This window comes from Spea bombifrons, chromosome 7 (assembly GCF_027358695.1).
Source record: "Spea bombifrons isolate aSpeBom1 chromosome 7, aSpeBom1.2.pri, whole genome shotgun sequence".
Taxonomy (NCBI): domain Eukaryota; kingdom Metazoa; phylum Chordata; class Amphibia; order Anura; family Pelobatidae; genus Spea; species Spea bombifrons.
The window spans coordinates 1,670,459-1,683,902 of NC_071093.1; the positions used below are offsets into that span (position 1 = coordinate 1,670,459).

Sequence of the window (13,444 nt, forward strand, 5' to 3'; positions counted from 1 at the left end):
CGGATAAATGCGTTGCAGGACACAATCTATACACAATACCAAATTACGTCGCGCTAATGGAAAGATGGGCTCGAAATAACAGGTCTGAAGCCGGACTTTTCTCTTAGACAAAATAACAAAAAAGAAAAAAAAAAGAAACATATTTCTCTTTTTAAAACACAAATTTCCGGCTGTCAAAAAAAAATATATTTCTGGCTGTCAAAAAAGTTCATCACTGTCACAAATGAACAAAACCATTAAAGAAATATTCAAAAAAAAACCCATCTCAGCCATTTAACACTGAAGATAAATTAAACATTTTTTGTCCAGTGCACTGCTTGTTATGTCCTGCTTGCTCTTTGTACAGCGCCGCGGAACATGATGGCGCTGCATGAATACGCAAAGATAATATTTTAAATGAGCCGGTTCTCGTCAGGCTTCTATGCTGTTAGTTCAGAGTAATTCATTTTCATTTATTTTGACATTTTATCCTAATGCGACATTCTCTATTAATTGATTTCTCTCTTAATTGATTTCCAGCAACTTGCTACAAAGTATCATTAGAGCTAACCACATGACAAATGTTTTATTGCACATTATGCTACAAGGTATGAATGTTAAGTGCAAGATGGTTCACCCAATGAAGATTTTGACACAAAACCCTCACCAGAGAATCTTCTTAACTGGTTGAAGGCTTCTTTGTACATTTATACATTGTATCAAATTACTGGCAAACACCCTAGAAATTAATAAAGGGGTGAAGAAAGATTCTATTATTTTCATCTATATGATAATAATGGGTAGGGTTTAAATTATAAGTTTGTGAAGCATTTTTTTTTTCTTGCATCAGTTTCATTTTGTATCAAGGGGGTCTGGACACACTTTTAGTTCTACTATCTTAATTGATCCTAATTCAATTATTTTGATCTGAGAGATATTCTTTGATCCATTTAGACAAGCAGTGGTTCTAAAATTTGGGGAAAATCAGGTTTATATTCAGTAAGTATGTATCTGAGATTAAGCGGCCAGTCCTGGTTTCTTGACTATGTGCTCTGAGAGTATGGTTTTAGAATGTGTTCCTTTTTTTTGTCTTCATTCATTCGCATTCTAGAGAGGCTCATTCAATTGGGATATTGTTTCTGGTTTTTTTTTCCAGGTTGGGTAAATTATAATTTTGAAATAAAACTGTGTAATCACCTTGTTTAGAACAGATTGTCTCTTCAATTGATAGTAATATATAATTTCCATTAAAATACAAAAAAATTAAACCGTAAAATCAAGTGTTTTGCAGTCATCACACTCTGCGTTTATTGTAATTGTTTTTTTTTTTGATTCGACACAAACTTATGCTGATTTGTTTACAGCCATGTTTTTAATTAGTGGTCATACATTTCGTTTTACAAACATCTACAAATCTGAGGAGTTAGGCAAACAGTAGCTAATTAAAATGTATGTATTCGGAGGCATCCTTTTGTTATGCAAATTAACTTAAAATCATTGCTGGCTCTCCGGGACACTCGACGCTTTGAAATAGCTCTGGTTGTAAAAAAGAAAAAGAAAAAAAAAAGGAAAAATCTATTTGTAATTGAGTCTGAAGCGACTTGTGTTTTTTTTTTTTGCAGTTGACTTTTGTTTAGTAATTTAGCGTATCTGGTTCATCAGTTTCAAGAATATCTATGGTTTGAAATTATTGATTTGCTCGGATCTGTTGCAGTCTCTCTGCAGCTAATTAACTGTCAACATGATTTGGAAGTCATCCCTGCGCTCGGATACTCAGCTGCTCGGTGGCTTTGGGAAACGTGACACTTTGGGCTTTTCTTTTTTTTTCTCTCTCTTTCCGATAGGTGTCTGCCAAATCACTGCGAACATGGAGGAAAATGCTCGCAGTCCTGGAATACATTTTACTGCGACTGCAATGGCACCGGCTACTCGGAAGCTACCTGCCATAGCTGTAAGTAAGATTTCATCCAACAATGAAATAGCCGTTTGACTTTCATTCATTCTCATTGGAACATAGAATCGGCCCCATTCGGCCCCCGTCTACTCTGCTTGTTTCTCATGCTGTAAAGACTCAAACCTTAATCAGTCGTTGGTCTCATCTTAGATTCAGGAGCCGTATGTCTATCCCATACATGTTTAATACCCTCACTGTATTACCCTCTACCACTTCTACTGCCAGGTTTGACCGCCATTGTTGTTAGACGTGATATTTGGGTGACTTTCCCCGCTCAATCACCACACTGAGCTAATGCTTTATGGCAATGCTAATGAAGTCCGTTCCTCCATAGACTTTCATTAGTCAGAGAGTCAGACTGGGTGAATAAGACTGAGCCGTTCTATAATTCCCCAAAGGCAGTATGATAAGGAGTCGGGGTGTTTAGTAGATTGGGGATCAGATAACAGAGCGAGAATCATACAAACGGCTGATATGCAGCTGCCTGAAAACTTTATATTATGGGGCAAAAACTACAACTGGGGTAAAAAAAAAAACAGCAAGATTTTTGAAAATTGATTTTTAATCTGATGCTGGGGATAAAAAAAGCTAGGAGATCTCCTTTAATAACTACAATTGTTAAAGTTTAATTTTAGATTTAATAACTACCTTTGATAAGTAGCATTTTATTAGAAAGGGAATAAGCGTGCACCAAATGTATTAAAAATGAAAGTTTGTTTTAAAAATAAAATTTCATACGGTTTTGAAAAAAATCTGAATTAAACATTTCTTGTAAATGGAAATTAAAAAATTAATTAACTTGCGATGTCAGCTAAATTTACAGTTTAACCGTTTATAGCCCAAGAAGCTGAAAATGCAACATAAATAAAGCCCAGCAATTCATGTTAATTTAGCGAGTATAGGATTAGCTCTTTATCTGATCTAGATTCTCTGCCAGAAAAATAATCTTTATTGTTCATTATAAATGATAAAAAAAAAACTGATAAAGGAATTTTAAAAAATGATTGTCCCAGTTTTTCTGACTTAATTAGCGGTAAAAAGTAAAATGACATTAACATAACTGCTTGAAACAGTTACATGCTAATTAATCCCTACATCCCATATGCTTCGTCAGAAATATAGAGATTTATGTAGCTCAGCACTGATTGGAAAATTATATTAACTCTTTGTTGCCAAGGGAAAGAGCTTTAGTAAATCCATCCCTGCAACAGTATGGAAACTGTCATGGAAGCCCAGAGTTTGCCGGCAGATCGGCCCCATTCGGCCCCCATCTAGTCGCCCGTTTCTCCTGCTGTAGAATGACCCATAAAGGGAGGTAGCAGATACGTTGTAACAAGCTGGCGGGACCTCGGGACGCTCTATCAGCATGGGCTTAGGGCTCCATGGTAGGAGTTTTGATGCCGTTTCAGACTCTAACAGCAATATGGAATTCTTTGTATAAAAAGCCCAGGCTGTAATTTTCATCAGAACCTAATTGCATCTTCCGTTCCACCAGCAGAAAACAGTTCAGTTGATTTTCATGGAGCGTTCGTTGAATTTGCTAACATTCAGATATTCTGAAAATGAACTGTGACATTCCCCAGAAATAAATATGGAAATTTAATTATACGCCGCGCCCCCACACCGCAGTTTATTCGAGAAAGTCTCAAAGCCGTCTAGAGACGCGTAACACCAAGAAGGTGAAATTCTTTGTAGTTCCCCGGATAAAAAGAGCGCGCAAAGGCTCAGACCATGCATGTCGTGCCAGCGGGACGGCAAGGAAAATAATATCTGTCTGCCAAACATAGAACATGTCTGAGGTCCAACCGTCGCCTCCAGCATAAAAGAACATCTCAAGATAGAAGAACTGATTATGAAAGAGAATTGCGGAGACATAGCAGGGGTACATGTGTATATATATACCTTTGAATGGTAGTGTATGTATGTGTGTGTGTGTGTGTGTGTGTGTGTGTATATATATACACACACACAAACACACACACACATACATACACTACCATTCAAAGGTTTGGGGTCACTGAGCTGTTTTCATGGAAAGCAAGGAAATTTCTGGCTGTAACATAATCGCAAAAGGGTGCCACTGGAACACAGGAGTGATGGGAGTGATAAAGGGCCATTGGAACACAGGAGTGATGGGAGTGATAAAGGGCCATTGGAACACAGGAGTGATGGGAGTGATAAAGGGCCGTTGGAACACAGGAGTGATGGGAGTGATAAAGGGCCATTGGAACATAGGAGTGATGGGAGTGATAGAAGTTAATACATTGGGGCATAGACATGGCTTTTAAGAGGGGAAATGCTACATACGTAAGGATAGATATCATGATAACTGCCACTGCGCCACCTGTTGGGGCAATTAACTAGTTCTTCATTCTTTTGGGAAATGAAATCCATCTTATCTTCTTTGTAGCATAAATAACGTTTAAGGACGGGTTCTGAGTAATAAGACGAGTTAAGCGTAAATCCATGCCGTTTTCTTGAAGCCAGCAAAATAGTCCCTGGCAAGATATTAAGCTGGATCGTCTACGCCAAGATGTCTTGTAGAAGGATGGGTTTTAGAAAGGGATGGCAGAGGTGAAGAAATGTATTTTGGAGTCTATCGGCAGCTATGTAAAAAAAAAAAAACCCTCTATATTCAGCTTGTGGTTGGTTAACCTGCCAGGGTCTGGAGCCAAGAAACAATGAGCTTCCTTACTAGTCTGATAGAGACGAGGGCAACTTCCATAGAAATAACCTTGTGTCGCTGTATTCCCTTGTAGATACACGCGATGAATTAATGTAACAATGTATCAAATCATAGAACGTCTTGAATATTGCATTTTCATCACCGTCCAGGAATACAGTGTCAGTGATCTGTCTGCTGTTGTATTCCAGCCATCTATGAGCAATCGTGCGAAGCGTACAGACACAAGGGCTACCCATCTGGCTACTACTACGTCGACTCGGATGGAAGCGGGCCACTTGGACCCATGCGTGTTTACTGCAATATAACCGGTAAGGACACCGGAGCACTCATTCATATTTAACAACCGAGCCTTTTAAATATTTCACGACCCCTTTTACGTTTAAAAGAATTCAATGGGATTTAAAGCAACAAAATCCGTAATTTATGGAAACAAATGCAAAGTGGAGCCCAAGGTGAAGTTTCACAAACAATGGGGAATTCTTACAATGAGCTTTGGGCAGGATGTGTTTTACTGATGAGCTTTTTTTTGTCTTAATGATGTCATAATGAGTGCTCACCCAACGTGATTAACCAAAACTTTGTAATAATAATAATAATAATAATAATAATAATAAAAATAGTAGAAAAAAATTAAAACGAAATCTGCTTGATTATATTGCCATATACTTTTTTTTTTACCCATTATATTTATTGAAATGGCGCTACCAGATTCCATAGCGTTGTTCTAATAGTGAAAATATTTAACAAAGACAATTTAAAATTGGCAATAACATTAATACATCTTAAGACAGACTGGTAGAGACAGAGAAGTGGGCCCTGCCCCCGAGAGCTTACAATCTATCTTTCCAAATGCAAAAGGAAAGACAAGGAGTATTAAAGAGAATGTATAACCCATTACACAAATAGTGACTCAAACGCGATATAGATTCCTATTGTATCACCAAGACACAGCTGATAAAAGAAATAACAGTAATCATCTCTGATTGTCTTGAAAACTCCTATTTTTAGGCAGAACAATGTAACACTGAGTGCTATTCAAACAGTTCTAATAGAAATCTTCCATCATCCCCAACTTTCCATAATTCTGCATCAATCTGAGACTCAATGTGTATGTCATGAGTCATTTTAGCTTTTATTGTTTGCCTTTTTATATTTTTTTTTGTGTAATATTAAAATGTTTTCTTGATGACATCAAAAGATTTTATATTCCTTGGAGATGAGAAGGTATTGGGGGAGGGTTCATGTATTGTTAAAAAAAACAAGAAAGTGTCCTATTCATTTTTTATTTAGTAGAGAATAAATCCTAAATAAGTTCAGTTGATTCAGAAGAGTTATCAGAATCTGTTTGAGTAACGGAGAAAACCAAGGGGTGGAGCATAAAGAAACAAAATGGCTTCCTACATGTGATCATTTTTCTTTATAATAATAAATTTTTTAGATAGATTTCCTGTACATTATTGGATTTTTAATCTGTCTATCCAGTTCCATTGAATGCCAACATTGATACCTACCTACTCTTTTTGTCTTTTATTTGCATGTCCTCACCTGAAATGCTTAAAGTGAACTGGAAGTGCTTTTCATTAAGAGCGAGATTGTTTTATGGCCTGCACACACTGACAGATGTATACGTTATATACACTGACGTATGACACCAATGCTCGGTTACTAATCTATTATTTGATGTGCAAATTCAGCCCTTCGGGTTTCCAGACCCAACAGTTTTTGGTGTCAATATTCACTTCTCCACCTCCTCTCTGGTGATATATAACACAAAGCCCGGGGTTTAATTATAGAAAATCCAAGGGATGCGTCAGCTCGCAAGTCCCTACGGACAGAATCGGACATTGCTTATCTATAATTTCCTACTGATGGGAATTATATTCCCACAGAAGATCCAAACGCTAATGAGATATGAGATCAAGGCCTTGCGGTAAAGAATAATTTTAAATACATTTACTAATGAAGGGTTTTAAGGAAAGGGAAAAAGCTGAAAACGCAAGGAAATGCAGGTCTTGTGAAGTTATTTTCTTCTTATATATTATTTGCTATGAACAAAATTCATATCTTATCTTGTCAAAGCCTTTTTGTATTAAGATTTTGGGACCTAGTGTGCATGGGTGTTTGTGTGCATGAATGTGTATGTGTATGAATGTAGCGTGTGTGCAGCGGTATAGCTCTCTATGGTGTGTGTGTCTGAGTGTGATGTGTGTGTCTGAGTGTGATGTGTGTGTCTGAGTGTAGTTTGTGTGTGGCAGAGTGTAGTTTGTGTATGGTGAGTGTGTGGGGTGTGTGGCAGAGCATGGTGCAGTGATATTGGGGATTATGATGAGGATGAGTTAAAAGTGGAGGCAACATAATGGCATTAACAAAGTATTTTGTTATCGGGGGTGTTGAACCAAAAATAATAGCACTATAAGCGATGTGTGATGTGTACAGTAATTGTGGGGTAAAATTATTTCAAAGGCTGGTTTTTATTTCCCAGTCCGGTCCTGGTTACAATTATCTTCGGGGGACATTTTTATTATTTCAGTAATATGAACAATGTTACCAGGTACATTTTTTTATTTAATATTTTTGCTGTTTCTATAGCACTGCAATAAAGTAATAACCTTTAATATCATGAAAGCTCTCAAAAAAGAGACCTCAAATATTTAAGCGGAGAATTACATTTTAAGTTTCATCATATAGAGAACCCAGAGGGACAATCAGAGTTTCTGTTTATGCTCTGCTTGTAATTTGCGCCGGCTAAGGCTGGTATCGTTGGGAATGTAAGCGGTGATAAACCCAACGCATTCCGCACCTGTCTGTTTAAAAAGACAATTAGCAAACGGCAAAGTAGATATTCAAACATTTCCTAAAGGATCGGGGGGGGGGGGTTGTGAGCAACTTTAATAAGACGAGAAAATCAACTACATTATGTAATTTGTTTATGTTTTCTGTTTATTAAATATTATAAGAAAAGTTACATGAAAATGTTGCTAAATTCTATTTTTTCTGCGAAATGTAACTGCAGGAAATATCCGTCTAATTAAATGTGATCACCAATGTTCACAATATTTCCACAACTCCCAATTGTCTCTGCTTAGGACATTCAGTCCCACTTTGAGACCCAAATGCTTTTGCCCTACTTTTCTCCCCTACACCCCTTTTTTCCATCTCTGGTCCCCTTCCATCTCTGGTGTCCTTCTTTCCTCCCATAATGCCTCTCTTTCTTTCCTTGATGCTCCTCTTTCATCATGGATCCCCCTTTTATGCCCTGATGCCCCTCTTTCTCCTCTAAAGCCCCTCTTTTCTAGGAGGTCAGAATGTTTGCTGGGTATGAGGGGATCGTAGGGTTCTACAGCCCTAAAAGCCCCGATAATGTGTATAGAAACAGCAGGAAACAGCTTTATAAATTAAACGGGGTAAATAAAATCCATTATTATTATTCTAAATGCCCCACCGGGTTGCACAAATACCCCGAAATAGGGCACAAAGCCCCACTCTCCAACTGCTTCTTTAAACAAAATTACCCATTTTTTCTAATTTGAAATATTAGGGAGTATACATTTTTGGATAACATTGTGACTTTAAATATGTGTTCTTAGTTTAATATATTATTTCTCCTGGGATCCGTTTCCAGTTTGATGCAGAACTTAAAGGCAAGCTGTGACGATCTCCGCGTTCAGGTCAGAATTTATAAAAATAAAAAAATATAAAAAAAATTCTAGACCATGCGCCATTAACATTCATCTCAACAAATCTAGTTTTTGATGATTTTGATTATTTTTTACTAATTAATTCTAATATAAGTTAAATTCTCCGGGGCTCCGCTCAGCTGACTGCTGGATCCGTCTCCTTCCCCTTCAAGCCATTAACCTCAGATGCCGATTCCTTCACTAATCCTAATTTTTCTCTCTTGGGGATTTTATTGAAATTGCGAGTTTATGCAGCTGGGAAATTCGAGCTCTTTTGGTGTTCTGGGGTTATATATTTAAGTGGATACTACAATCGTCGAGCAGCTCAGCAGCAGTCATTCATTTAAGAATTAATATGTGGCTGGAGGGGTAATTTTTACATTTTCTGCAGATTTATTCAGATTTTTCTTTTTTTTTTCAAATGCTGTCCTGGCAAGTATTAACTCCTTACAGGTTAGCTTTAAAATAGACCCGTCACCTGAAAAACAAACTTAAAAAGGTCTCTAAACTGACTGGGGGGTGAATTTTTAAAAACAATTCCGCAGTTCTAAACTAAAGTTCAAAACTCTCAAAAATAGCTAAAATTGCAATATTAATTTTTAAAAATTAAATTCATGTTTATACGACCATTAAAAAAATAAAAAAGATTTATTGTCCTAGTAATAAATTAAGCCTTTTTTGTTTATGATAAATTAAATATATATATTATCATTATAATAATTAATAGAGATGGTCGGAAATAAAAATTGTTCAGTTAAAGGAATTTGGGTATTCAGATTATGGGGAAAAAAAAATAATTTTGAAATTGCTTTATTCTCCCATAAATATCTTTTCTTGAAACAAAATATATTTTTTCATAATTGTTGCTTAATATTCCACTCGCTTATCACTGCATCGCTGTGAAGTATTTACTTTGGGCAGCTTGGATGGGCCTAATGGTTCTTATCGGCCGTCACTTTCTATGTTTACTAAGAGGGTGGTAGATAAGTGGAACAGCCTCCCAGCAGAGGTGGTAGAGGGTAATACAGTGAGGGTATTAAACATGCATGGGATAGACATACGGCTCCTGAATCTAAGACGAGACCGACGACTGATTAAGGTTTGAGTCTTTACTGGGTAGAGTAGACGAGCTCTTATCTGCCAGCGGGTTCCGTGTGACAATGAAACCCATTGAACTGAAGTTCTGCCGGAACGTTCTCCGAATGCCGCGTTCCGGAATGCTTAAAAAGGCAAATGGAGAGCGGGGACTTGAGTTTAGCAGCTTGCGCTGAAGTCTTTCGCAGTAAAACTGTCTCCCAGGACTGACTGCTCGCAGCATCTTCTGCTAAATTGGACAATGAAATAAAACTACAAAGTCGTAAAGTTGTAGCATTAGCCCGAAATTAAAGTCTTGTCACCTTTGCATTAGAAAGCAGTTTAAGCGGCTCTTAAAAACGTTCTTTCGAAGATGAATTTAACTTTGCATGGGTGGACGGCGCAATTAATCGTCTCATATTTACAACAGCTCCCCGCGTTTGTCTCATCTGCTTCCCTAAACCCGGCGCGATTTCTACCCCGGCAAAGGGTGATAAAATCATAATAATCTCTCAGACTTAATGGCAGCGAGTGATATTAAACCGCGAGGGATAATGACTGAAGGAAGGTTATCCCAGTTTATAGTCATGAAATATGTTCTATAAATCTGAGAATGCCTTTCAATAGCTTTTCATCCCCTGCCATTGCCGTGCCATTAATTGTGTGGCTAAAGACACTAACGCTCGGGGGATAGGATTATTTTGGTATCACTGATATACCATATCTATAACCCGGGGAATTTCCTCACTCTCATTTATGCAGAACTAATGAAAGTCCAATATATTTCTATAAAATATATATATTTTAATTCTATTTCTTTAATTACATTTCTAAAAACAAATAAAAACAATAATCTGTAATATTTTAAACTGATATACTTTGTCTATATAATGTCTATATTAATAAATTACATCAAAAGGATGTCATCAATAGGAAAAGTTTAAAATAAATAGATAAAATAATAATAATAATAATAATAATACAAATAATAATAATAAAGAAATAGACACATGCGTGATTTTTCATATTACCACCCGCTTAAAGGTTTCAAGTGACACAAACCATTAAACAATGGACAAGTTCCTCCTGGTGGACCATTCATGAACGAAAGCATCTAGATGAGCCATCTGTTCTAGATTTTGTCTCCAACTCCTGATTTTTTGGGGGTTACTTATTTAGTCCTGAAGAAAGGAATCTTCTTTAGAACTTATTCCTGAAGAACCTCATAATGAGCCATTTTCAGAGTTGACCATTACATTAATAAATCGTTGGGTTTTTCCCATGTCATGATATTTAAGATGGCGGAGCCTACAATCAGCAGAACAGGGAATAACAGGTGACTTTAAATTATCTGGACATGTAAAAGCTTCTCCTTAACTTAAAATATCATTTGACTGTTGGAAATAAAAGTATTAAATACTGATGGTAACCCCCCACCTTCAACAGAGGCGCCCTGGGTTTTTTGGGCCCCTAAGAGAAAAGTTCTATTGGGACCCCTGGATATATAATAGCACCACCCAATCCTCCATATCTCCTTTGAGGACCCTTTAAACCCATGAAGTTGATTTGGGATTTGGGGTCTTCGGTCTCGGGGTAATGTCGTTGGAGCACAATCCAATCCATCATGCCGCAGAAGTGACATCACAGCTTTTATTTTCCCAATGGAATCCTGACACGCTTTAAAAGTTCTCTGACATACGCGGCGCAATTATGTTAGGCTTAGTCACTCTTTGTCACCGTATTATCCGGTACTAATGAGATATTCAGTTGTTTGATGCAGTTGGATAATTAGTCCGACATCATAACGAGATACATGGAAACACACATAATAACTTGGATCTCTCTCGGTTTCATCTAATCACGATTAGTTGCCCTTGCATTCTTTTTGCCATTGATCCACTACAAATGCAGCAAACCAGATTCATACAAACTATTTTTTTTTATTTTGTTTTATAAAGCATATAATTATGTTAAAAACCCTCAAAAGCTCATCTGCCTTATTGTAACTGAATGGAATAGCCTTGTAACTCCTTTTATTTTTGTTTTATTTTATTATGGATTTGATTTTAGCAATTTAGAACCTTATTTAGTTTTTATTTTTATTTTGTTAACATAACCCAAAATGAATAAAAAAAGGAAGTTTATATTAGTTTTTTTTTTTCAATTTTCTTTGTGTTTGCTGAACTGTACCAGAAAATGTAAATTATTCTGAATAGAATGCTTTCTTAATTCCACAAAGATCATCTACAGTCATGAACCTGATCTTCATCAGTAATGTCCAGAAGTAAACTTAGAAAGTACACCAAAAAAGCAACTTTGTATCTGTCTTTCCTTTTATGGATTTGAGTAGCTCTGTTTTTTTATATATTTTAACAGATTATTCATATCTGAAAAAAATACAAAGAAAGTGAATCTTATTAATTAATTAACCTCATTGTGTTTTTTTCCCTTGTAACAGAAGACAAAACGTGGACCTCTGTCCAGCATAACATCACGGATCTGACCGCGGTGCATAGAACGCCTGGTAGTAGACCATACGCCATGCTATTAAACTACACTACAAGCATGGAACAGCTGGAAGCCATGATTAATAGATCGGAATACTGCGAGCAAGAAGTGGAGTATCACTGCAAACACTCCCGACTACTCAATTCACCAAGTAAGCTCAGAAAAACAAGACATTTCTTGACTTCTTTCCATAAAATGACTATATCCGATATGTTCATGCATAAATCATTTCAGGTTTTCCCCATCACCTTGGGACATCACCCGTTCCTTTTCCATTTTCTGTGCCTTTGGGCTTACAATGACCAGACTCGGCTAAAATGAGTACAAAAATATTAAAGGCCACCAGAAATACTATATATTGAAAAAAAAAGAACATGTAGTTGTTTCTCGTAAGATAAATAACCTCTGATTTAATCTCTGATCTAATTTTATTTATGTTGCATCAATTAATTACACAAATCTTTTTAAGTGCAGTTCATTTTGTTTTATTTGCCTGATCGCTCCAACCATTCGCTGTATTTGCATCATGAGCATTGAATGATGTTTTTCCAGGATAAATTGTCAGTAGGGAAATAACTCCTGGACTAGTTACATTATGATGTCATATCACAAATATTTTAATGGCTATTTACTTGTCAAGTTAGATCTACCATCATCTTAAGGTAGACACACCAGCCGGCAGGCCTGATTTTCCACAGGGCTGGGGACATCTTGGTAAGAGATATAGTGGAAGAACATCAATGAGTTTTTTAGGGAACCCAGGTTTCTGGTTCTTGCGTATTCGGCAGCCCCTATCGGACCTCCGTGGCATGGAACAAGAATGAGCAAAAAAAGAAACTAAGGATTGGCCTAAAATGGGGTAACCTGGTGTCTTTTCGAAAATGAGTCCAGACAAACAGTCTCATAAGGAAATGGACATAGCCATGTTGGTCCAAGAAAGACCAAGAAGAGGCCAAGGACTGATTAAAGGCAGACTAGACAGGGCCGAATGGGTCTGATCTGCCAACAAGTTCTAAATGTCTGCTTTAAGAGAATGTTGAATCTTCATTCAAAGTTGGCATCTTTTATTTGGCCAACATAAAAAATGTAGAGTCAGAGACATTTTTGGGACCTCAGAAGCCTCTTCTTCCCATTGACTCTGGATGCTATCTTCAGATAGAGAACTCTGAAGCCCCAATGGCTTATCTAAATCTTGGTCCTTTTCTAGATCCTTCTGTTTGTGTCAAACAGAAGTATAACCGTTGAATTAAGATAGTTGGTGATGTCACCGCTTATAGAATTAATAGAATAAGCCGAAATTTAAGATCAGGAATGTAACGTTTATTTTTAACATTTCTTTGGAGTCTTTGGAGATCCAGTCCAATTAGACAGAATAAAGCATATTGTCTGCCTGTTGTCTGCTTGGGAGTTCGGTAAAATAAGAATTTCCCATCATTGGAGCCATAAGGAAAGGTTCATCTCCTGATGTACGGGTGGTGCAATGAGTGACAGTTAATAATATTTCAAGAGCACATCATTTCTGACAAGAATAAATTCGCAGTAATTCTCATAAGGCTAAAGAGGCAG

The 13,444-nt window shown here is 36.9% G+C and overlaps 1 protein-coding gene across 1 annotated transcript in view; it reads left to right on the forward strand.

Annotated features, from left to right (window-relative positions):
* Positions 1–13,444, forward strand: part of CNTNAP5 (contactin associated protein family member 5) — a 123,160-nt gene that overhangs the window by 77,368 nt on the left and 32,348 nt on the right. Inside the window, exons 11-13 of the mRNA XM_053472217.1 lie at positions 1,824–1,930; positions 4,808–4,927; positions 11,829–12,029. Of these exons, the coding sequence (XP_053328192.1) occupies positions 1,824–1,930; positions 4,808–4,927; positions 11,829–12,029 (428 nt within the window). The remainder of the gene's footprint in view (positions 1–1,823; positions 1,931–4,807; positions 4,928–11,828; positions 12,030–13,444) is intronic.